This window comes from Aquila chrysaetos, chromosome 17 (genome assembly GCF_900496995.4).
Source record: "Aquila chrysaetos chrysaetos chromosome 17, bAquChr1.4, whole genome shotgun sequence".
NCBI lineage: Eukaryota > Metazoa > Chordata > Aves > Accipitriformes > Accipitridae > Aquila > Aquila chrysaetos.
Genome location: NC_044020.1, coordinates 20164499 through 20186848, shown reverse-complemented (window position 1 = coordinate 20186848; position 22350 = coordinate 20164499). Strand labels below are relative to the sequence as shown.

Below are 22350 nucleotides of genomic sequence, written 5' to 3'. Positions count from 1 at the left end.
GGCAGCACGTAGCTGCTCCCCAGGTTCAGGTCTCGGCAGTGATGCTGCGAGGTCCCGGCCAGAGTCACTCCATGAGGCTGTGACCCCCCGGCGTAGCAGCAGGGACAGGGGACAAGCTCCCTCCTAGAGCCGGAGTTGCTTGCGTATAGTCCCTGGCACACCTGTGTGTGGCCTGCAGAGGGATTTTTTTCATTTTAGCCAACCTCAGCAGAAGTAGCTGGCTGTCAAAACACCAAAAGTGTGAGCCAAGCGGAGCCTGCAGAGCCCGACAGCTGTGGGTCGAGAACCTGGCTGCCTGTCCTTTCACACCTTGGGGCAGTGAGAGATTGTCCCGGCGTTAGTTAGCGAACGTAAAGTCATTTCACTGATGCCAAATCCCGGTGTGCACCCCCAGCCTGACATCCAACGTATTCAGTGGCCATCCCCGAGCAAACCACGTGGAGGTTCTGGAGGAGGCAGGTCCAAAGGAAATACAGACAAGGCGAGGTGAAGGCAGTGAAAAAGTGCCATACGGAAAGGGGAAGAGCATGCTGACAGCAGGCGGGCGAGGAGGAGTGGGGTTTGTGGAACAAGCTGTTCTTTACTGCTGTCGATTTTTGTCAAGGAATGTAATAAAATTCTATGTACTAAGAGGGCTGTTGACCTCAGCTCTTAAAATATAACTTCTTTGGAGACAAAAAAAAAAAAGTTCTGACATCCAGGATTTTTCTATTCTATTACCTATCATCTTTTTGAATTTTGGAGGCAAAAGTGTTCCCTGCTAATTTTTATCTCTAGTCCATAGATATTCTTACTACATCCGAGGATCGCTAAACGCTGTACAGGTAGAGAGAATGACCTAAACCAGAGAAATGTCAATCCAAGGTGACATGAATGCTGCAGAAGGGACACTTGGGTTGTCAGGAAGACACTCCGGGTGTTTTTCACATGCACTCTGGTGATTCATCCTAGGCAATTTAAGAAGCTTCCTCCCCCAGATGTCCACCATACCCTTCTGTTGCAATTAACCACAACAATAGCAAAGGGGGGAGGACAAGCAATGTGTTTGTTCACTCCTGAGCTTCTGCAGTTCGCAGCCCAGAGTACTAATGTGAAAATTGATGGCCGCTGAAGTCACGCCAGTCTGAACTGCACTGGTTGAGGAGAGGACACAGTACCGATTCTGCTGCCTCTTTATAGGTAGGATAATATCAGCAAGAAGAAAGGGCACACAGCTGATAGTGGTGACCCCTTCAGCTGCTCCAGCTAAATCTGCCAGGGACGGTGAGCTGCAGTTCTTAAACTGGCTCACTATAAATAAAATGTATTTTTAAGGCTTCTTCATTATCATAAATTCTAGTTCAACATGAAATTTCTGATCTGGCAACTCACAGACTTGAAAATGCTTATAGGACTTGTGCACACAAATGCTCTGCTGGAGTGGGGTATGGAGTTTATAACTTTTGGGAAGCTAATAATGCTCTCATTGTTAGGACTGATTTATTTTACTTTTTAAAACTGGCCTTCCTCCAAAAGCTAGCAGATACTATCAAAGCAAAACTTGCAAGGATGAGATGTATGTACATATCATTAAGCTATGCAACTTTTTCTTAATTACTTTTAAAAGACTGATACGATGCATGTCACATTATGAGTAATTACTTACCATGGCAGTAATACCAAGAGCACAAAAGCCGGCTGCTAAATAAGATCTGAGGTCTCTCTGACAGGCTAATTTCCTAGGAAATACAACATTGGTTTTGTCTGCAGTTGGGTTTTCATAAAATAAGCAATTAAAGAAATATGCCTAAATAGATGATTTACTGCTCCCATTTTTTGTCGTGCTCAAAATAGAAGAGCAAGCGAGAATGCAGGTGTGTCTGTCCTTCCACATGGACACAGGCCCTGTGGGGAGTTCAGGGCTTCGGTTTAAGTGCACCGGGTCCCAGAGAAAGTCCTTTTTCTCCATCAAGGCCTGCCTCAGATTCACAGAGGATCTCAGAGTTACCGAGTGGTGATAGAGAGTCACTAAAATACAGCTGGAGTTGTGCTTTGCATAGGTTCAACCACTGCTTGAGTATATGAGGGGAGGTCTCTCTCCCCTCATATGCCCAAGTGTTATCCAGTTTTACATTTACAGAATATACTGAAGCGTCGTTGTTTTTCCTGCTGCTAGGCATTGAATTATTTTTCTGTTGTTGCTTTTCCTGTTGTTCAAAAATAATGTTCATTTCTGTAGGTAGTACATTGTTATTTTTGCCTCTCTGTACAATTTTGCCTCTACATTATTATCTTATAGAAGTGCTGAACACCTCCCTCTCCACTTCATAAAATAAGCAATTACAGTAACATGCCTAATTAGCTGATTTCCTGCTCATTTGTGTGTTGCTCAAAGCATGAAAAGTTAGCATCACGTGAGGAATTTGCATCTCTGCACAAAGCTCCTATTCTACAAGAGAGCTGAGCATCTTCTCTTCTACTTCAAGGGCTCTGCATCTTCTAGAAATGAGCTCTTTGGTCCACCATAAACAGTTTAGCTGGCCTGCTTGGCTAGGTGATGTGTGAGGTATGGGTAAATAAAGGGAAAAGGTGGGCTTCATTTGGTACCTCATTGTAAAAGCTTGAGGTTTTAGTGGCTTTAAGTTTATATACATTCTTTCCAGACAGGCAAAATTAATTTTCCTGTTGCTGCTTGAATGGAAACCACGGATCTGATCCTGCCTCCTTAGAAATGATGCCATTAGCTGGAGTGGGAGAAAGATTGATATCAACGGCAGGTGCTGCAGCACAGGCAGATCTGCTGTGTGTGGTGAGGGTGTGGTGATAACCTTCATCCCCAGAACTGACTCGGTGAAGGAATGGCCATGCCGCTGCACGGTGCCCCTGTCCCTGCTGCCTCCGTGCTCAGCCCCTCACGGTCTTGTTAACTCCTAATGGGGCAGGTCCCAGCACCAACACAAGGGTGTCTTTTCCTTTTTCCTTTGAAGTCACTTCTGAATACAAAGCTGTAATGTAATTGGAAGTTACAGAGCGGAGCCTAAAACTCCCCAAAAGTATATTCATTGAGATTTGGGGGTTTTCCCCCGAGGTCTGGGATCAGTGGTTTGATACTACCCAGCACTAGTCTTTTTGGACCCTGTGGTATTGTGGCTCAGTTGTAATCTCAGCTTGATTTCCTCTGGTTTGAAGGTTTTGGCCACCTGTCTGTTGACCAGTATTTAGGCTTCGAAGGCCGATTTTGCTGTAAAGATGGATTCTGCCTCGATAATACAGTGTAGTCACAGCCTCCTTGTCCTCCTTCCAACTTCGATTCATTCAATTTGCAAATTAAAATAAATGAGCCGAGTTGGGTTCCTGTTTGTTTGTTTGCTGCTGGCCTTAAAAACTCGAGGAGGGGTCTGGACATGAGGCTGTGTTCCTTGAAACTTGCACATCCCCACGAACATGGAGTGGAGGTGTTCCAGCTGGAGCGCCCTCAAGCCGAGCAGTGCTGCTGGCAGGACATGGGCTGCGGTTCCCTGCTGGAATCCGCTCCCGCCTTGACCTGCCAGAGACTGGAGCTGTTAACTTTCCAGGCAGCTTGCAAGAGCCATCTTTTATCCCTTTGTTAAAGAAGCATGTGGCCTCAGATGGATCTGTGTGTGGGCAGACCTTTATTCTGTGATTTCAAATGATGGAAAGGCTCTCCAAGGCACTGGATAGGCACCTACTGTTGCACTTAAAATCCTGGCAGTAACAGAGCCTCGATTCTCTTCTCCTGGGACTGGCTGTGTATGGCTTTGCCTAATGAAAACTGGACCTTAACTGGGGTCACAGATAGTGGTAAGTTCAACCCCAGAGGAACAATGTGATGAGCAGATCCCAAAGCGTGTAAACTGAATTCATTTGATTTTGCGCTATGGGAGAAGCAACAAACACGAAACACTTCAATGCTGTTTGAGAATATTATTGCAACATTTGAAAACAATTATTGTTCTTTGTATTACAGTGGTACTAAGCTTCTGGCTTCTTGAATGGGAAAGAGACTCCAAAATTGTCCGCAGCCAAGGCAGATAACTGCAGAGGCTGAGGAAAGGAAGGACTATGGGTTTGCCCAAAGACATAAGGGCAATTAGTAAAAGAACAGGGAGATGAGTTTGAGGTTGTTGCCTTACCAGGAACGCCATTTAAAAGTAAATAAGCGTAACTTTGGTTGGACTTAAAACATAGCGGTGAGATTCTGCAAGAAGTAACAGGGAAAGGCTACCAAAAATGTAGTTCTGCTTCTGAGTTCTCACAGTTCAGAGACAGCAAGGTTTGGGGGAGTTGGGTGCAACATTAGTGTGAGCTTGTTTTACAAGGTGTTACAGATATGATGAAGTTACTTGTTTTCTGTATCTGTTACGGGAAGAAAAATCCATCGGCCTGTATTACTCTGCATAGATAAGTTTCTGAATTTGTAAAACTTCGGTCTCATTGTGCCATTTATCTTTTGGGATCAGCTTTATGAGATTTGTGTCAGGTTTTTCTGTTTGGTTGCAAGGCTAGTTCATGGAATCTTCTCTCTTTTTAGTGTGGTGGATGTGTGTATGATAAAAAGCTAAGATTGCATCATCTTTAATAAAAGAGAAGATATATAGCCTAAAGAAATCAGATTAGTTGTAGAGAAAGAAATCAATCAGGTTGGCAAATTGTATCTGTGGGACAAAGTGCAAAATGTTTGTTTCATACAGTATTTATTGAACAAATTTGTTGAGAAGATGGTTAAAAATGCTCTACAGGAGAAAAAAAATGGGAACCATTTTGTTCAATTTAAATGACATTGATGTATTTTTTACATCATGAAATCTTGCAATATTACCAACAACAATCCCTGATAAAGTACTTTACACAATTGCCTCACAGGGCATTTTGAGATAAAAGTATATATCGGAGATTGTAAATTGGCTGCATCCAATTTATATATAATGGAACCCACTACAGCCATCCTACGAAATTCAATAGATCAGGAATCATATTACACTTCTGTGAGTTTGGGTTAGTAGGAGCTTTAAAGAGTCTCCAAAACAAACAGGCAACTTTAAATGATATTTAATGGACCCTGTGTATTTTATACACATGTGATTAAAATGTTTTGTCTCTGTTTTTCATTTTGCTGGGTGCTGCTGAAGGAAAATTGTAACTCCGGGTTTGTGAAACCGATCATCTGCTTGTTCTCAAGAGAAAATTCATTTTAATTGAACAGAGCAAACCATATTTAAATGCTGGGCTAAAAAAAAAAAAAAAAACCAAACCAAAAAGAAACAGCAGATCTGTACAGAGGATCTATTTCAATATTTTCCTAGCAATATGAGCAAGAGCACTAAATGAAAATGTAGTATAGGTAGATAAAGGTTCACAAAGTACCGTGGTGGTTTTTTCTTTTATTGATCTATGCTTGCAGCCTCTGAAAACAGCGCACAGTAGACACAAACCTGAACGAATAGCCGTTTGTTTCACCTTGAGGGCCCGGTTTTGCTGGTTTCCGCCTGTTTCCCAAAGGGAATAAAAGTGCTCCGTGCTTCCCAGTAGGCAAGTGGCACCTTGTGGGATCGGCCGCTCACCCAGCCACAGCCAGAGCTGCCAAGGGACCCCTCCTCGGCCATCGTGTCTGCACAGGCAAGGAGTTGTGCTCGCCGTGCAGAGGAGTGTACAAAACCCACGGGCAAGCATTTGAACAGAGCAAGCGATTTGCGAGCAGGTTGGTAGCGTTCAGGCCCACAAGGCTGAAAGGTGGCCATTGCTTGGTGTTGTTTTGTCAAGAGACACTTCAGAGAGAAAGCTAGATCTTTTTTCTCTCCTCTGGCTGATACTCGAGTATGGGAATTCATGCAAGTGTATGGTATATGCATGACCACATCGTTGCTTAAAAAACCAGTTCTGTATAGCCCATTGGTGATAGGTAATAATTCTTATTAATCTTAAAAGAAAATGTTGTTCTTTAAATTGTTCTTTCATACTGCACCATGTGCAAAATACATCAGAGTCAAAATGGGCCTGAAACAGGAACATTCCGATCAGGATTCAAAATGCCTCGACTCTGGCAGTATCCTAAACCAGAACAATCACACTGCAATCAGCGAAGCTCTGCCTGTGTAAAGCCGAGAATAAGGTCAAGTCCTGAGCCTCTGAAAAACGAGTCTCCAGCTGAGTCTTTGTATTTCCCAAAGATTCTGTTACACCAAATTGAAGCTAAAGCTAGGAAATGGACAGTACTTGCAAAATACAAGGCGACAGGACCAGAGAATTAAAGCAAAATGTGAAAAAACCCATAAATTTCAACAAGTATGTGCCCGAATCCTGTGCCACAAAAGATATGAAGTAGAGGTCGTGGTTTGGAGTTTAACCATGGAGTTAGACCCTGATCCACTGCATCAAACCAGCACTTACATTGACAAAAATGGGTCAAAATTTGTGGTGTCCTTACCAGCTGAATGGTAAGTATGTCTCTAAGGAGGAGATGACATCTCTGTCGCCAGCTGTGGCATGATACCGTAGGGTATGTTTACATTGCAGTGGGATTAGTGCCATTGGCTTTTGTCTGGAGTGCGCCTGCTAGCATGTTTTGCAAAAGAAAATCAATATTAAAAGAAGAACAGGAGAAGGGGGGCTTCAGCATGCTAGTGCAAGCGGTGTGGTAGTGTGCGGGTAGGCACGGCAAGGGGCTGGAGAAGCATCGTAATTCTGTTTGCTTTAAACGCAGTCCATGGGAAGCAGAAATACTATTACCATTCGGCTAGGAGCGAGCCAGTCCGGCAACCGAACGGTGAATTTGCTGAAATGATGTCGGGAGCAGCAGGGGAAGGAGAGGGAGACAGAAGTTAGAGCTGGAGGCGTTTTGGTGGCCGCGGTGAGGCTGCGTGAGCAGCTCAGCCCCTCTCCCGTGACAGGGCTGCCCTACCCGGTGGGCACTAAGAGGGGCCGCTCTCAGCGCTGGGGGAGCCGGCCCTGCGGGATTTAATATCGGTACCGCAGTGAGCTGGGAGGGAAGGGACGGAGAACTGCCAGGTGCCTCTGCGCAGAGGCTGCCATTGCATTACGCTGTGCTTCCCCCACCGAGACAGCTGGAACTAAACCAGAGCCTCCCATGCTGCCATTAAAAGGTTCTTTTTTTAAGGACATGTGCACTTAATGTCAGAATATTGAAACCATACCCACGTGAATAAAGTTAGTAAGCCAGTGATTCATTGCTGTTTCAAATCTCTATCTAGCCACAGTAAATTTCTGCTCAGTAGTGACAGTCTGTGTCCACATTGCAGGCTATGATTTACAGTTCTGCGTTTTGTATCAACAACATCTGTTTAACAAAAGAAAAAAAAATAAGCCAAGAACATTTATTTTCTAATCTCTGTACCAGATGTTGTTTCGTTATGCACAAGATCCAGGGATTATATCAGAAATAATTTAATTATTTTAAATGAATAATCTGAAGTGTTTTTCCTAAAGAACGTCCCGTAACCACTAACAACATAAAAACATAGGAATGTGGAAAAATAAACTCACGTTTTGCACAGATCTATAATTATATCTCTTTTAAGGGCACAAATATTAAGCACCAAATCCTAGTTTCAGATGGTAGTGTTGGGATTCTTGAAGATTTGCAGAGGAGAATATCAATTCTCGGGGTTATGATAGAGATAAGGTGGCAGAGAGCAATTGAAACGGCGGAAGAAATCAACAGCTGAGAAATGAACGTGTGCCGCGGGGAAGGGGAGACGCGAGAAGCAAACGTGGCTTCAAGGAGCGCGGTGCCGGGGTGGGATGCGGCCCCAGGCCCTCCGAGCAGGCAGCCGTTGTGCCGTGCAGCCCTCGGGAGTCCCCGGCCGGCTGCGGATCCGCACACCAGCAGATCCCCTGCGTCCCCACCTGCGGGGTGGCTGGGAGGTGCCGCCTCCGTGCGCTGGCGACAAAGCTGCTTAGTTCGCTTTCTGCTTCCCAGCTGCTGGGGTACGGTCGCTCGGGGCTGAAGCAGATCGCTTTCCTCGACGTGCTGGCTGCGCGCCGGCTGGTGCGGCCCAGGTCGTGGTGGCCTTTTTCACTCCGAGGGGCACGCTGCTGACTCACGTACTTACCATTTGCGTACGGGTTTGCCCACACCAGTGGTGGGAGATCACATTCAAACTTACGGTCTCGGCTGTAAAAAATTATTTTCGTGATTGTCTCCATCTCTTGGAGATAAATGCCAAGTCCCCCAGGTGTATTCGATAAGCAGAAGTTTTGGGGTGCTTGTTCTTGGAAAAGCGGGGTCCTTTACAGGTTTCAGGCTGAGTATCGAAACTGGCACGTACAGCATCAGAGAAAAATCTTTGCAATTTGAAGTTTATTATAATCCCTTGCCATTATTTTTGCGGGGATATCACAAGCGGGAACGCTGATAGTGAGACATTTATAACTGACTGGCCCGGATATCGGTCTTGAAGAACTCACAATTATTCAGAATTACAGTGATAGATTCTGTTGCAGCCCTCAAAAACATTCAGCCAAGTTAAAATGAAAGTAAATGCATCAATGACGCTGCTAAAGCAGACGGTGGGTCTGTGTTATGGTTCCAACCTTCTTTCAAGGGAGAAACAGATTTCTATATTTTTCCGTGAGCTGTGGAAGCTGTAGCATGTATCAATCCAGTACAGATCCAGCCAAACCTATTAGTTTTCTTGTTCCATAAAGATTTATCTGTAATTGCCGAGGTTTATTTTTATTTTCCTTGAATTACTGTTGTGGATGCGTATAGATGCATAACAATTCCTAATTTCCCTCCCTATATTCTTGTACAGCACAGATTGCTTATCAAATAGTCTTAACATTAAAGTGTCAAACAGGATTTGCAGAAAGCTATTTGGGTTTGTAGTTTAGGATGAACGTTTATCAAATTGTGGATTAGCTGAATCATGCACTGAACAAAATTATTATTGTCTGTGATTAAATCACAAAGTGGTTATTGCCCTGTGTCATCTAAAGCACAAGATAGTTTAAATCTTTAAAATCCCTTTTTAAGGTGGCTATAGGAGCTACATAACTACAGACTTTTAGGACCAGAGTCTGTCCCTAGGCAGAAAAATAATAGCTTTCAAAAGGTCGTTTGGACTGATCGCTGTCTGCTTATACGGGCAACGGATCTTGGAAGGGAATGGATGGACTTACTTACATTTCAGACATAAAGAATAATTTCTCAGTAAATAGATCTCTTTGTACCCAGCGCTAAAATATTTGTTCAAGGTGCCGGCTCAAGAAGGGGGAGCGAACGGCCTGTTCGCTCTCGTGCCTGAAGGGACGCGAGCTGCCTGCCGGCGGTCTGTTTGCCTTCGCCCGCAGAGGGTGAAGCGGAGCCGCGCGTCGCGGCAGTGCCGCTCCTCGGGCGCGGAGGCCGCAGGGTGGCCGCCGGCGGCTCTCCGCAACGCCGCTGCAGCGGGGTTTTGCCCCCGCAATGGGCGCTCGGGAGGCTACAGCCTCCCTAAAGCTACAGGAGGCTTTTGCTGGGCTGCCGCGGTGTCTGCTGTTCGTTGCGCGCCGGCGAACGTGTGTTGCGGGGTGAGATACCGCGGGCGGCCCGGCGCAGCACACCGAGGCGCCGGTAGCAAACCTTCACGGTGACGTCCGCGCTCCTCTTCTGCACCCTTCAGTCACCACCTCCCTGAGGAGCAAAGAGGGCTCTAAGCCCACCCGTCCTCTCAGCCTCGCTCTTAGGTAACGAATAACGCTCCCGGGGGCTGTGTGGCTCGCCTCGCTGGGGCACCAAGGGGCGAACGATCTGTGTGAGGCGGGGGAACGGTGGGCTGGAGGGCGCGGACACCCGTCTCCTGCGCTGGTGCGTGCAGCTGGGGAGGTCGCAACCCAGAGGAGCCGTGAGCAGTCATCGCTGCTTTTCGTTTTGAATAGATAGGAGGGAAGTCCTGAAACGGCTTGTTTTCATGTTGCAACAAGGGGTCACAGGACAGAAAGGACTAAGAGTCGCCGCGTTGGAGTCTGCTGGAGAAACGAAAGTCTGGTACGGCTGACGGTGGCGGGGCACTCTGAGCCCGTGGTAGTGGCACCGGCAGAAAGCCTGCATTAGGCTGCCTTCGCCCCTCTACTTCATCCCCCTTGTCCTACTCTTTGACCTATTTTCTCTCGTTGTTATCTAGTAATCTATTTTTTAAAGTCTCAGCCCAGTCTTTCCTGCTGGTTGCAGCTGATCCATCTCACTGCTAGCCTGTGAAACCAGCACCTCCTAAAGAAACGTCCCTCTGCCAATTACTCTGGAAGCATGGATTCAGCTCAGCGTGAGAGCTCGATTGAAGCCAGTGGGCTGTGCCAACAGGACAGGGATGGCTCGAGAGAGACTTTGTACAAAGTATAGAAACTCTAAACAAATCTCTTCAGTTTGTTCTCCATCCATGCTCAACTGGAGCTAGCAAAGTCAGAAAAATGGCAATGTTTTACTGAAGGGAGGACTTAGCCCCAAGCTCTGCCTTCCCCCTGGAAAGCCCACAGAAGGGAAGGAGAAAGTTGCACAGAAAAGTCCAAGAGGCAAATGCAGATTTTTGCTCTGAGCATGCCTCTCTGAGGAGAAGGGTTTGAGGTTTCTCAGAAAACGTGAGTAGCAAATCCTCTAAGCCCTGTGATTTCTCAGGCGTGTGCCCTCACCACCTCGCAGCTACGTGTACCCAGAGTACCTGGCAGAGAGGTGTTCGCCCTGGGGGAGCTGTGATTCCCCCTGGAATCCCGCCAGCCGAGGGGGGAGGACGGAGGGAGCGAGCATGCTGGATCGCCACACGAAATGTCTGCTCTGCTCGTGTGCAGTCTCTTTGGCCGGCAGCCTTTTGGCTAGCCCCACCTGCCTTTTTTTCCGTGGTTTTTTTTTTTTTTTTTTTTTTTTTTTCCCTCAGCTGAACTGACGGAGAGGAGGCTGCGGCTCCTTTCTGTCCCTGCAGCCTTCCTGTCTGGCTGACTCTCTGCCCTGGACGCAGATGTATGCTTAAACCTGAATTCTGCGAGGCACGCGTTACGCTTGCGGAGGCAGTGTGGAGCGGGAAGATGCTGTGATCCGTAGGTGGGCTGCTGCGGTTGGGCTGCGAATATCTGCTATCCTGTGCAAGAATGAAGTAACAGTAACAATATACTGCGTTCAGCCCCGGTTGTTTAGAAAGAAGATTTCAGTACATTTTAACAATTAATTCTGTGTCCAGACAGCTACTTCGTTTTAAAGCATCCCATCCACATACTTCACCCTCTGTGAGCTCATTTATGCTCGAGCTATGTCACCTCACACTAACCTGGTGGCTGTTGATGGAGTCCTGTGACAGCTGTTTGCAGAGGTTTGCCCTGCTCCCTGCCAACAGCCTACCTCCCTCGTCCAAACTGCTGCTCTCTTCCAGGTGGGGCTCAAAATGTCTGAGTGTATGCTATCCTGGGCAAAATGGTTGGATTTCTGAGAGTAATAGCTAAGGCATGACAGGTAACACCCTGCAAAATCCCAGCCCAGCACCAGTCAAATAAGGCGAAGCAGGAGCGCACCTGCAGCGTAGAGGAGGCATGTTACAGCGTTAAAATGTGTTAGTTGGTCAAGGTGAACCCTGGACTGAGCCCATAAACATTTAAGTCCCAGAACAAATGTTTGGGGTTGTACAAACATGTTAACTACCTCCAGTTAATTGGCAAGCAATTACCTCGAAGTAAAAATAGCTTTCCCATAGCTGAGCAGTCACAGAGTGCCTGTCCCCCCGTGAACACTTAGAGATCACTAAAAATTTTGGCTGAGGAGCCTTGTCCAATTTGCCTTCTGGATCTCGGCAGGTTTGTGATCAAAAGTTTTTTGTCTCTAACAGCTATTGCTGTTTGTTTGTGGTATAGACTCAGCAAATAGGGCTGTGTGCCAGAGCTAATTTTCATGCTGCCCTTTAATAAAGTTCTGCAGTTCATAATGCAATGAAAAAATAAGGTAATATTGACCAGCAAAAGCATGCAGTTCAGCAAGGGAATATACCTACTGCATGCACTATTATGGAACTATCGGTGAAAGCTAGATAAGTATTTTTGACTTAAGGACAGGTTGGCAGGCTAGAATGTGTTTCCTACTGACTTACTGAATTTTGAGTCTTTCTGATACTTTGCATGACAAAGATACACAGCTGGACTGGATTTCATTAGATCTATATGCAGTTGAGAACCCAGAAGCAAAGTCCTGCCTGCACCCAACACAGCACTTGGGACTACCAAGTGAGAGACCTGTGGTAAGCTGTTTGACCTGTTGCCTCTCTGCGACCAGGAAAAGCTGTAGAAGTCAGTAACATCTTTTTGTGAAGTCTCTGGCCCATGCAAAGCCATCGGCTTCTCTTAGAACTTGGATCAAGTCCTTGCTTGATCCTCCACAACATTTTGGCAAAAAATGCCCAGATCCTCTTGGTCTGTAACTAAACAACAACTGGGTTTCTTTCTTGGGAGGGATTATCACAGCGTGGCTGGGAAGGCAAAGCTGGGCATACGCGAATGAGTGGGGTCTGTCATTGAGCTCCCGTGACTCTGGGGCTCGTGGGGGCCGAGACGAGCTGCCCCGTGGTTCAGAGCAGTTCCAGCTGAAGAGCTACCACCAGCATCGCAGCATCGTGTGGCAGCGGGCGAGGTGCTGCGTGCTCTGTCCCTGTCTTCACCTGGTCATCCCTCTTCCCGGGAAGTATAACGTTGTGCCGAGGAGGAGGGAAGCAGGGGACAGTGGGAGCCTCGAGAGAGGCAAGCCCACTGCGGCAGGATGCCTGGCATCCGCACGGATTTGCGCGGTGTTCCTCTGGACGCTGCGGTGCGGTGGAGGGTCAGTCTACAAAAATCTTGCCAAGGCAGTCGGCGGTCTCTGCCTTGCGTCCTGGAGGAGGGAGGGAGTGGCGGATGGAAAAAAAAACTAGCAAAGTGCATTTCACAATGCTGGCAGCAGTACTCGGCAAACACAAGAACCGCAATGATGGAGTCTCAGATTGCTCTCCCTGTGTAGCCTGGCTTTAGAAACTTTGGCGTTATGGTGAGCCTTGCCAAAAAGGGCTCCCGGCCCCTCAGCTGGCTCCTGTGGCCATGCGGCCTTGCGTTTGGTACCTTCAGGTGCTTCAAGCAAGAGAAGCTGTAATGGGTGCAGATACCAGAGCTTTCCAGGAAACACTCAGATACAAGTGCAGCTCTGTTCGCTGTAGCTCCTTTGAATTTGCTTTCTGTGCCTGTGGTGGCAGACAAATTTGCTGGCAAACATTTTGCAAAAAAAAGGCATTGATCCAGAAAGGCACTGTGCACAAACTAAGCTTAGTATAAATGAGTACACCTGTGCTTAATGCTAGGCACGTGATGAATGCTCTGCTAGATCCTAGCCAAAATAAATTTAAAATAAATATCAGAGCATACTCGTGGAAAATGAATGCCGCTCTTGTAAGCAGAAACGCACGCAGCAGAAATAGAAGTCTACCGCTCCGTGTGTCCGCTGGGGATATCCAGCAGTGAGGGTCACGTGCGCTCCTTTTGAGCTCACCAGCAGAGCTGGTGAAAACAGGTTTTGATTTGAATGAGTTATGACCCATTGAAAATGGCATCATGCGTAACCACAGTAAATTGTCATAATGAGATCACGAGGCTCAAAAAAGTGGGCAGCGAGGAAAGAGGCCTCATTCCACCAGCGTACACGGCTGACTGAGCCCTGGGCTGCAAAGTGCAACAGAGGGGCACAGTCTTATTCCCTGAACCTCTTGTCGGTTTAGCGACAGGACCAGAGGTTGCACAACCGGACAAAAACTCATTAGAAGTTTTGAGTTAAAAAGAAGAAAACAAACCAAAATTCTTATGGCTTTGCATTTAGTCTTATCTGGGATAACAGAGGGGACTGAGCTAACACAAATAGTGGAAAAACTTGAATACCGTTAAGTGCTTCCATACTTACCGAGGGTTAGCTTGCTTGTTTCTAAACCACGTTGCCGTAGGAAGGGAGGGTTTGGTGATCAGGGCAGAGCACTGCAGAGTTGAGAGCAGCTCTGTCTGGAAGCACGATAAAGCTGTATTCACTTGGCGCATCCCCGGGCTCACAGCTCTGCCAGGCCAGCCTGTGTGGACCCTGCTCACGTACAGCTGCCTGCCCTGCCCAGCTGTAAATACTGCAGAATCATCACTGGCTTTTCTGTTTTCATGGTGAAGCAAAGTCCGAGACTACAGTAAGTTCAATGACTTAAAACTTTGCCAAATACCAAGCCTGGACAACATAAGTAGCACAACTTTTGCCTGCCAGGAGTCTTGTAGGTGGACTTATGGAAAGAAGTCCTTTTCTTTCCTCCTTTTCTTTCCTCCTTTTCTTTCCTCCTTTTCTTTCCTCCTTTTCTTTCCTCCTTTTCTTTCCTCCTTTTCTTTCCTCCTTTTCTTTTCAATATAGTGCTATTTGTGTGGGGCCATTCACAACACAGGAGACTGGAAGAAACAGACTTCAACTCTTTCTGTTTCTCTTCTAAAGTTATCAAGTGCACGTGTCCATAAAGGCCCGTTGCAAAACACCAGGCATATGATCTAACCACATCCTCCCACTCCCCCAAGGTGGAGGGCAGAGGTGCGTCGATGTAACGCATTGCCAGCTACAGGACCTGTTCCCTTTTTCTCGTGCCTTAAGGCAAACTGGGTTGCTCGCCACATGGCTGCCACTCCTCCTAGGCTTGCACCCTTCCATCTCCTCTGTCTGTTATGCTTTGCACACAAATATGTGCCCCTGAGCCATGGAGACAATTCAGGCTCATGCTGATACGCGGCACCTTCCTGACTCATCTATTTACAGTATTTTTATTATGATTAAATTCATAGCCTGGGTCCATGAATAGAGAAACACCCAATTCAGTGCTATTCCATGTAGTGCTTGGTCCTTAGCAGGTTAGCCCTTGGCCATGGGGTTGTGCTTGCATTTACCTAAGGTATACGATCTGAATAGCATGCTGAAGCCTAAGCCAATTCCCAGGACCCCAGATTGTCTGCTGTGGGCAGCTGAATCCAAGGTCCCTCTGCTCTTGCAGTAGGCACGCTCCAGGCCAGTCTGGAGAGGACTCTGGCTTGTCTCCTTTTCCTGGTGTTGGCTCGCTGACATTGCTGCAAGGACAGCTGAAATAGATGGAGGCCAGCCAAGCTGAAGAGACAGTGGGGAAATGTGTCCCTGCATACACTTAAGAGCAAAGCATGGGGAGAGCTCAGGCTTTCCTGGTGTAGTGTACCAGAGAAGTCTCCCCAGCGCTGACCCAGCGGGCGTTTCTGCGTGCCAGAGCCGTGGACGAATGTGCCAGCACTGCCCACGCTGCAATACAGGTGCAGCTGTGGGGAACCAAGATTTTCCAGTTGGTGCCTCCTTTGTAGCTAAGGAGAACGAAGAGTAAAAACGCTTGTGTAAAATACTTTCTGAATTCACTACTTCTTAAGCTCACTTGCTGTGTGTCATCCACTGAGTAGAAGTCCTTCTGAGTTTTCATTCTCTAGTCTCAGCTTAGTAGCACTGCATAAACCCCTACTAACATTACTAATTTTTCTAATACCCATGTAGGAGAAGAATTTGGACTGGTTCCCTCGGATGAGAGCCATGTCCCTGGTTAGCAATGAAGGCGACAGTGAGCAAAACGAAATCAGGAACCTGCAAGAGAGGCTGGAGTCAACCATGAGCCTTGTAAAACAGCTTTCCAGTCAGCTTGCTGAGCTCAAGGAACAGGTAAGTGCCCTGCAGTGGATAGCAGCCTGAGTGCGTGTGGGTGAATGCGCTAGCTTTCATCAGGTCACAGTCAGGACAGGGTTACAAAAGAGGCTTTTGTCTTAGAAAGGTTTTATCTTTCCCTCCAGTAAGCTTTCTGAGTAGATACACTGATACGGGTTTGGAATGAAATTGTACTCCATTAGCAACAGCAGAGAACAGGTAAGGAGAAAAGCTGAGGGGGAATTAGTTATGAAATCCTCCCAGTGAGTGTGTGAGGACAGAGGGAAAACTGCAGAAGCGATGATGGGCTTTGCATATGCAGGTACTGCATAACCTGGCAGTAAAAAAGGCGTAGCATCAGAAATAGCTGCATACTGATGGGAATCAGTAGAAGAGATTTCTGAATCTGACACTGGTATTTTTTTCCCCCACTAAGAATATCAACAGTGCTGTTGTGAAAACAATCCGCTGAGCCTGTTGCTTTGTTTGTGTCACCCTTGTCTTTGTGCCCCTCCTGCGGCTCCCCCTTCTCCCGGGTATGGAGGAGCACAAGCTGCTGGCCTCCCTTAAAGCTCTGCTCCTGCCTAAACCACCCTACGCGTTTCTCTCACTTCAGGATCAGAAGGCCAGCTCCTCTTTTGCTAAAGATGCTGGTCCCTTCTGGCGTGCTCATTACCGTTTCAGAAAAGCATCTTTGTGTTTTCTTTATGGGAAGCACTTCAGTGGCATCAACAGAGTTATCTAATTATCCCTCTTCAAATCCCTCCTTAAAACTCTTTTTCCCTGTGAAAAACTCGACAAAGGTTTAGGCTGGATGTGCTGAGACCGTTGCTTATTGTGGTTACCCATACCGTCCTGGTGGGTTTTTTTCATCCCCCTCTGGCTGAATCTGTTCTCTCCTGGCTTAAATTTAAATTCTCTGCGGCTGGGACCATCTTTTAATTCTGTGATTGTACAGCACCAAGTGCAAATGCTGACCCTCTGCAGGGCTACGCAACACGGTAGCAGCACAAATAATAAATACACTGTAAGACCTGCTGCTGGATAAGAAAAATGTACAAATGAGAATAAAATGTCCACACTTTGCAGGAAGCGAATCTTCCACTTCAAAGGCATCTCTTACTTGTAATTTTCAATGCTGAAGAAAAGAGTTCCACTCCCTGTTGTTTTGCTTATATGTATCTTGCTCTGTGACTGCTAAATAATAGTAAAAAGAAAAAAAAAAATCTCAACTCGTCTCTCTCTGCCTTTCCACCTTAGATGACAGAACAAAGGAAGAATAAGCAGAGGCTGGGCTTTCTTGGATCAAACACACCCCATGTGAATCATCACATGCCACCACCCTGATACCACGGGGAGAAGCCGTGACTAGCCTTTCATCAGTATTCCTGCTTTATTATAGAATAAAAAACTGAGATTGAGAGGAGTGAACAGTGCCTATTGTTACAAAGTTAAAAACAACCAAGTGCCAAGATGTTAAGTGGTTTAGCTCTGGGAACAATTTGTAGCTGTTTTTCATGGTTGAAAGGGACCGCAACCTAGAATGCGAGAGATACAAGGGAGCTCGTTTGTATTCGTTCACGGGGCCTGACTCAGCTGCATTTGCGCTCTGCAACTTGATGGCTTCGGCGGTAGCTGCTGTGCGCGACAGAGGTCGGGGCAGCGTTTGGCCGCGTCCTTTGAGCTGCCTTCGGACTTCTCCCTAAAGCACTGGGATAACCAAGATGAGCAGAAGAAGGAGAAATGTTTATTAACGCAAATACGACAGCCTGGTTCAGAATCAATAGAAGTCGTTTCTGGCTTATTTGCCAAATGGCAACATTAGTCATATTTGCTTGGCATTTACTATTTTTTAATTACCGTAAATATGTCAATTGGATGAGCGATAATGTTGCTTCAAGGAACTTCTACTAGGAGGGAAAGGGGAGAAACCTCAAAAGACTGAAAAAAAAAATAAAGAAAAAAAGAAGGAAAAAAAAAGAAAAAAGAGTTGCAAAGAGAAACATTAACGCTTTTGAATTTTAGCTGTCACCATGCAATTTCTTATTTATAACATGGAGCACAATGGATCTACAGCTGTGGGAATGTTATGCACATAACACTGACAACATAACTGGAAGTGATTTCTTTCTCCTGGCTTCAGATGTTCTCCATTAATGTGGCTGTGAGATTTCACATACTGAGGAGTTAAACTGTATTTTAAATTCAAGTTCCAATGGAGGATTCGGGAAAAAAAAAAATTATACCTGTAGTTTGAAACATGTATGGGATTTTATTTTTTTTTTAAAAGCTTAGAAATATCTTTCCGTATGGAGCTGTAATGGTGTCATTACCTTCCATAAACTCATCTTCAGTAAGAGTTGACTTGAGTAAATAAGCACCATATTCTGCCAGCTTTCTCCTGAGCTAAAGATCATGGGCTTTTGCCTTTGCCTGCCCTTCCTGCTTTCAGGGGCTTGCAGGACTGGCCTGGCTGGTGGGCGACGGGGGCAATGCCGGAGGAGCTCCTTCCAGCTCTAGGCTCTACGAAAGGCGGCAGCCAAGTCAGCTGTGCAGGTTTCTGCTGTATCCTGTATTTCTTGGGATGGCTTTAAAAGAAAAGTTACAGGGTTTCCACCGAGCCCGAGAGGGCTCTTCGCTCTTATCTGAGATTTCTGGGGCACAAATGGGAGTCGTGGGCCCAGTTCGCTTTCATTCTCGGTGGATTTTGGTTACCTAATTGTCCTCGGTACATTTGGAAATGCACCTCCGTTACCTGGAGTCGCTTTTTAAACCAAAATATTTTTGCAATGATTTTCCCCCTGTAATATTTCTGGTTTGTTATAAAAGCCATTTTGATCAAAGGTGAAAATATTATTGGCTCTGCTATTTCTAGTTTCTCCCTGAAGAAATGCCACTGTCTTATTTAAGGCACAATTCAAACAGAGTTAGAGTAAAGGGAAGGAAGGGGCATCTCCCTCTCTTCATCCCGAATTCAAACCTGGCTTTGAAAGCCATCTCTGTTTTTGTGCCAGTGAGGTGGCTGAGATAAAAATAATATACATTAGGGTCTGATTCTTCTGCCATTAAAACATTTCCCATTGGCTTCAATTGTGTCCTTAAAAAATACTATATGGAAAGCAGGGATTTGTGTATTTTACAGGAAGAAAATCTCTTTCTGTTGACTTTCCTTTAGTCCATGGAGCATCCCGGTTATGAGAGGCGATGGCTATTTCCAGCTTTAGGGTCTACTTTTCCTGCAAGAAATTCTCCCAAATCCAGCCAGCGCTCTGCCTCCATGCGGTAAGGTGAAGAGCAAGTGGTGGTGATCAGAAATGGCACAAGGCCAAGGAAAGTGAGTGGTGGGAGACTAAATTTTCTGCAACTCCTCTGCTGGTGGGCTCGCAGCTTCCCAGGCAGAGGGAGTGCATGGAGGCAACGGGAGCTGGACTGAGCTGGTCGATGCTGTGGGTTTGCTTCCGAGGCTGGAGTAACCTTTTCCACTCCAAAGACCAGACAACAGTCTGGTCTTTGGAGAGCAGAGCAGATGCGGCTGTGGCACGGGGAGCTGATGGTAGGAAAGCTGCTAGGTCAAAGCAGAATACAGAAAAGCAGTTGTCTTCAATGAACGACTGAGATATTTTAGGAATAAAGCTTCGAGTGTGCCTTTCCTTCACGCTTACTATGTATGAGGTCTCGATGCTACTGCTCCAGCATCACTGTGGTGGTGAAAACCCCTTCCGTAAGCCTCGCCTGTCAGTGAGGATGGGGCTTCACATACCAGTTAGTGTTCAGCACCAAGAGACTTGCAGTGAATTGATTCTGGGAGTTTGCATCAGCCACATGCCATGCAGTAACCAGCCGCTGGTGTAAGATAAAGCCAGATTTGCCTCTCTGACTAGACTTACTGTATATCACGAAGCCAAAGAAGTTGCATGCAAATGTAAAGTCAGTGGTAAGTTGGTAGAGAATGAGATCCTGCAGCTGTATTAACTCAATGTAGTTTATGCAGTTTGTCAGATCTAGTCACAATTTCTGTTTCAACAGCAATTTCCTCTTCCTCACACATATACTTATTAGAGGCATAAAGCACAGTTTAACGTTAAGATAAATTAAATGATCGCTATTTATTGGGGGGTGGGCAGTTGGCTAATACTGGAAGTGGGTGGCACTTTTCTTGTTTACACTCGCAAAAAGCAGCTGGACCGCTGCACATCAAGGGAGCTTTCTGCTGTTGGAGCTGGAAAAACTTGAGACTCGGTGTGTTTGTGCCCTGAGCTCAGGCCTGCAGTTGCATGCTGCTGGTGCTCTCTCTCTGTCCTGCACCCCGACCGATGTCTCCAAGGCTGAAAGGCTCAAGAGCCCAAATACTGCTCTTCAGAAGGGAGAGCTACAATGTCAAAAACAAAGAGCTGACAGATGCCAATTAGACTTTGCCACGGTGCCTTTCTGCTGTTGATAGCTTCCAAGAGAGACCTCTGCAATCAGTAACAGTAGGTGATGCTACTTGCACAGATTGTAAATATATTTCACTGAGCGTTTTGACATTTTTGCTGATTCTGTCAAAACTTAAGCCCTGCCCTGTGAGCAATCTGTACACTCGCACGTGGTAACTTAAACAGGAGACTTCTTACGTGAATAATAGTTGCAGGGCCAGATCCCAAGCCTTAAAGATTGTGAAATATCCCCGTCAATGAGTTTTTAACAAAAATCATTGTTTTATACATATATTTATATGTATATCTTTGTTTAATGCAGCTGGGATATCCTCTTCGTAGGCAAGCATCATTTACCTTACCTATTTATATGAAATAATTGCAAAGAAGTTAAAACATCTAAGAGCTTTCAATGCCTTAGAGGGATTTATAATTATAAGCTCCTTGACAGTTAAAAATCTACTTAAGTAAATATGTCCATTGCTGCTGAATGTAACTTTTAATAAAGTGTGTCATTTTATATATGTCTGTCTTACTTATTCTTGGTGCTAAGGTGCAGGGAAACGTGCGCTGCTGAATTGGAGACTGCTGGGAAACCCAGGTTGGTTGTCTCTGGGAGACCAGGCCGTGGGTGTGCATTCATTTCTTGTAAGTAACAAAGCAGAAGGCATCAGTACAGTCCTGAATGAGGCTGAATCCAGCAATGAAAGCGAGGATTTATTTTATTTCAGGCACAAACTGTTCCATTCAGGAGAATGGGTCAGATTGCCACCTTTCCTGAAGGTTGGGTGGCAGTTAGGTGTATAATTTGCTCAAGTGCTTTTTGTTTAGTCCGTAACTGGCAGGCCAGGGGCAGCCCTGGTTGAAGGTGAGCGGACGCAGGGATCATGATGGATGTGGGTGTCACCACTGGAGAGGAACAGGCTCAAGCCCAACAGCCTCGGGTTTTTCTGCTGGTGCCTGAGGCACGTTAGGTCTCGCTGCCTCCTTGGGTCTGACGTGAGGAGTCGGCGACTCGCTGCGAGGCTTTGACCGTCCTGAGCATCACGTATTTCAGCAGCAGCGAGGTGACATCCCATCCTTGTGCCCCTCAGCGGAGCAGCAGGGCAGTCCCGCCAGGGCCGTCAGCTGGCCGTGCCGGCGAGCACAGAGCGCGTGTGATACGCACACTCGTGTGCGTGCCCACGTAGGGCATCTCTGTCTCCACCAGGAACTGGCCTTTCAAGACAGAGCTGCTGGTGGTGCTTGGGAGCCTCTCGCTGCCCATCATATGTTCCTGGTGCCAGCCGAAGACTTTAATTTTGGAAATCCAGCCCCCAAATGATACAAATGCAGAGGTTAAAGGCTTGATGTGACTTCTCTTACTAGGGTGCAGGCTTTTGTGTGTGTGAGTTTTTTGGTGCTTTTTTTTTTTTTTTTCTTCATGTTTTCAGTGTAGCTCCTTCGAGTAGCATATTGAGAGAGAGAGACCAGGGGTTTTCCCCTCTCTTCTAGGTGAAAGGATTGAGGAAGACAAACAGCCCAAAACCACTGTCTCAACTGAGACAGCTTGGGCTGAGGAAATCTGTGGTCCTGTGAAAAAAGGAAGCGCCCTACAAACCTGTGGCAGGAGAACTACGACATACAAGTGTTTTGGGTTTTTTTTCCAGCTGTGTTCATTACAGAAAGTCAATATTTATGAGGAAAAGAATGAGGCCTCTTCTTAGTGAGAAAAAGCCTGCTAATTAATTAATAAGAAAAATCCTATTAAACAGAGCATGTTGTTACTCCTGTGCACTTCTTATACCAACCTGCTGAGGCTTTGAGTAGAATTAACTTTATTTTCTATTCTCTGGTATGACTTTAAGGTTAAATAGAAAGGAGCTTGTTTGCTACTAGGTTTCTTAGATTGTTCTGCAAAAAGAATGTCCTAAGAGAAAATGGGGTTTCATACAGTAAACTTTCAAACTAAGATTACAGTCACATTTAAAAACAAAAAGCCCCCAAACCAGAATTAAGCTCCTAAGGCCAAATGGAAGCAGTTTTGCACACAGAACTGAGAACCTAATGCCGAGGCTTCTCTCTTTTAAAATGTTTTCCCCAAAGGTACATTTTAGTTCAAAAGGCCTTTCAGGGAGCAAACATCCCCCTCGGCATCAGCCACGCAGACGTCAGCGGGCTCACGCCGGTGTGGCCTACGAGGGAATTTAGCTCCTCTGTTTCCACCGTCGCTGCCGCTGTGACAAAAGCATCTGCAGGCGAGGATGTTTTCTTTGGAAAGAGCATGCTTGTTTTCTGGGA

General features: G+C 46.2%; 1 protein-coding gene across 8 annotated transcripts in view; it reads left to right on the top strand.

Annotated features, from left to right (window-relative positions):
* ITPR2 (inositol 1,4,5-trisphosphate receptor type 2) overlaps positions 1-20590 on the top strand; it is a 273890-nt gene extending 253300 nt beyond the window's left edge. For all 8 annotated transcript variants that reach the window (XM_041118187.1, XM_041118189.1, XM_041118188.1 and 5 more), the window contains 2 exons: positions 15512-15673; positions 16916-20590. In XM_041118187.1, the coding sequence (XP_040974121.1) occupies positions 15512-15673; positions 16916-17002 (249 nt within the window). In that variant the 3' untranslated portion in view covers positions 17003-20590. The remainder of the gene's footprint in view (positions 1-15511; positions 15674-16915) is intronic.
* Positions 20591-22350: the final 1760 nt, after the last annotated feature.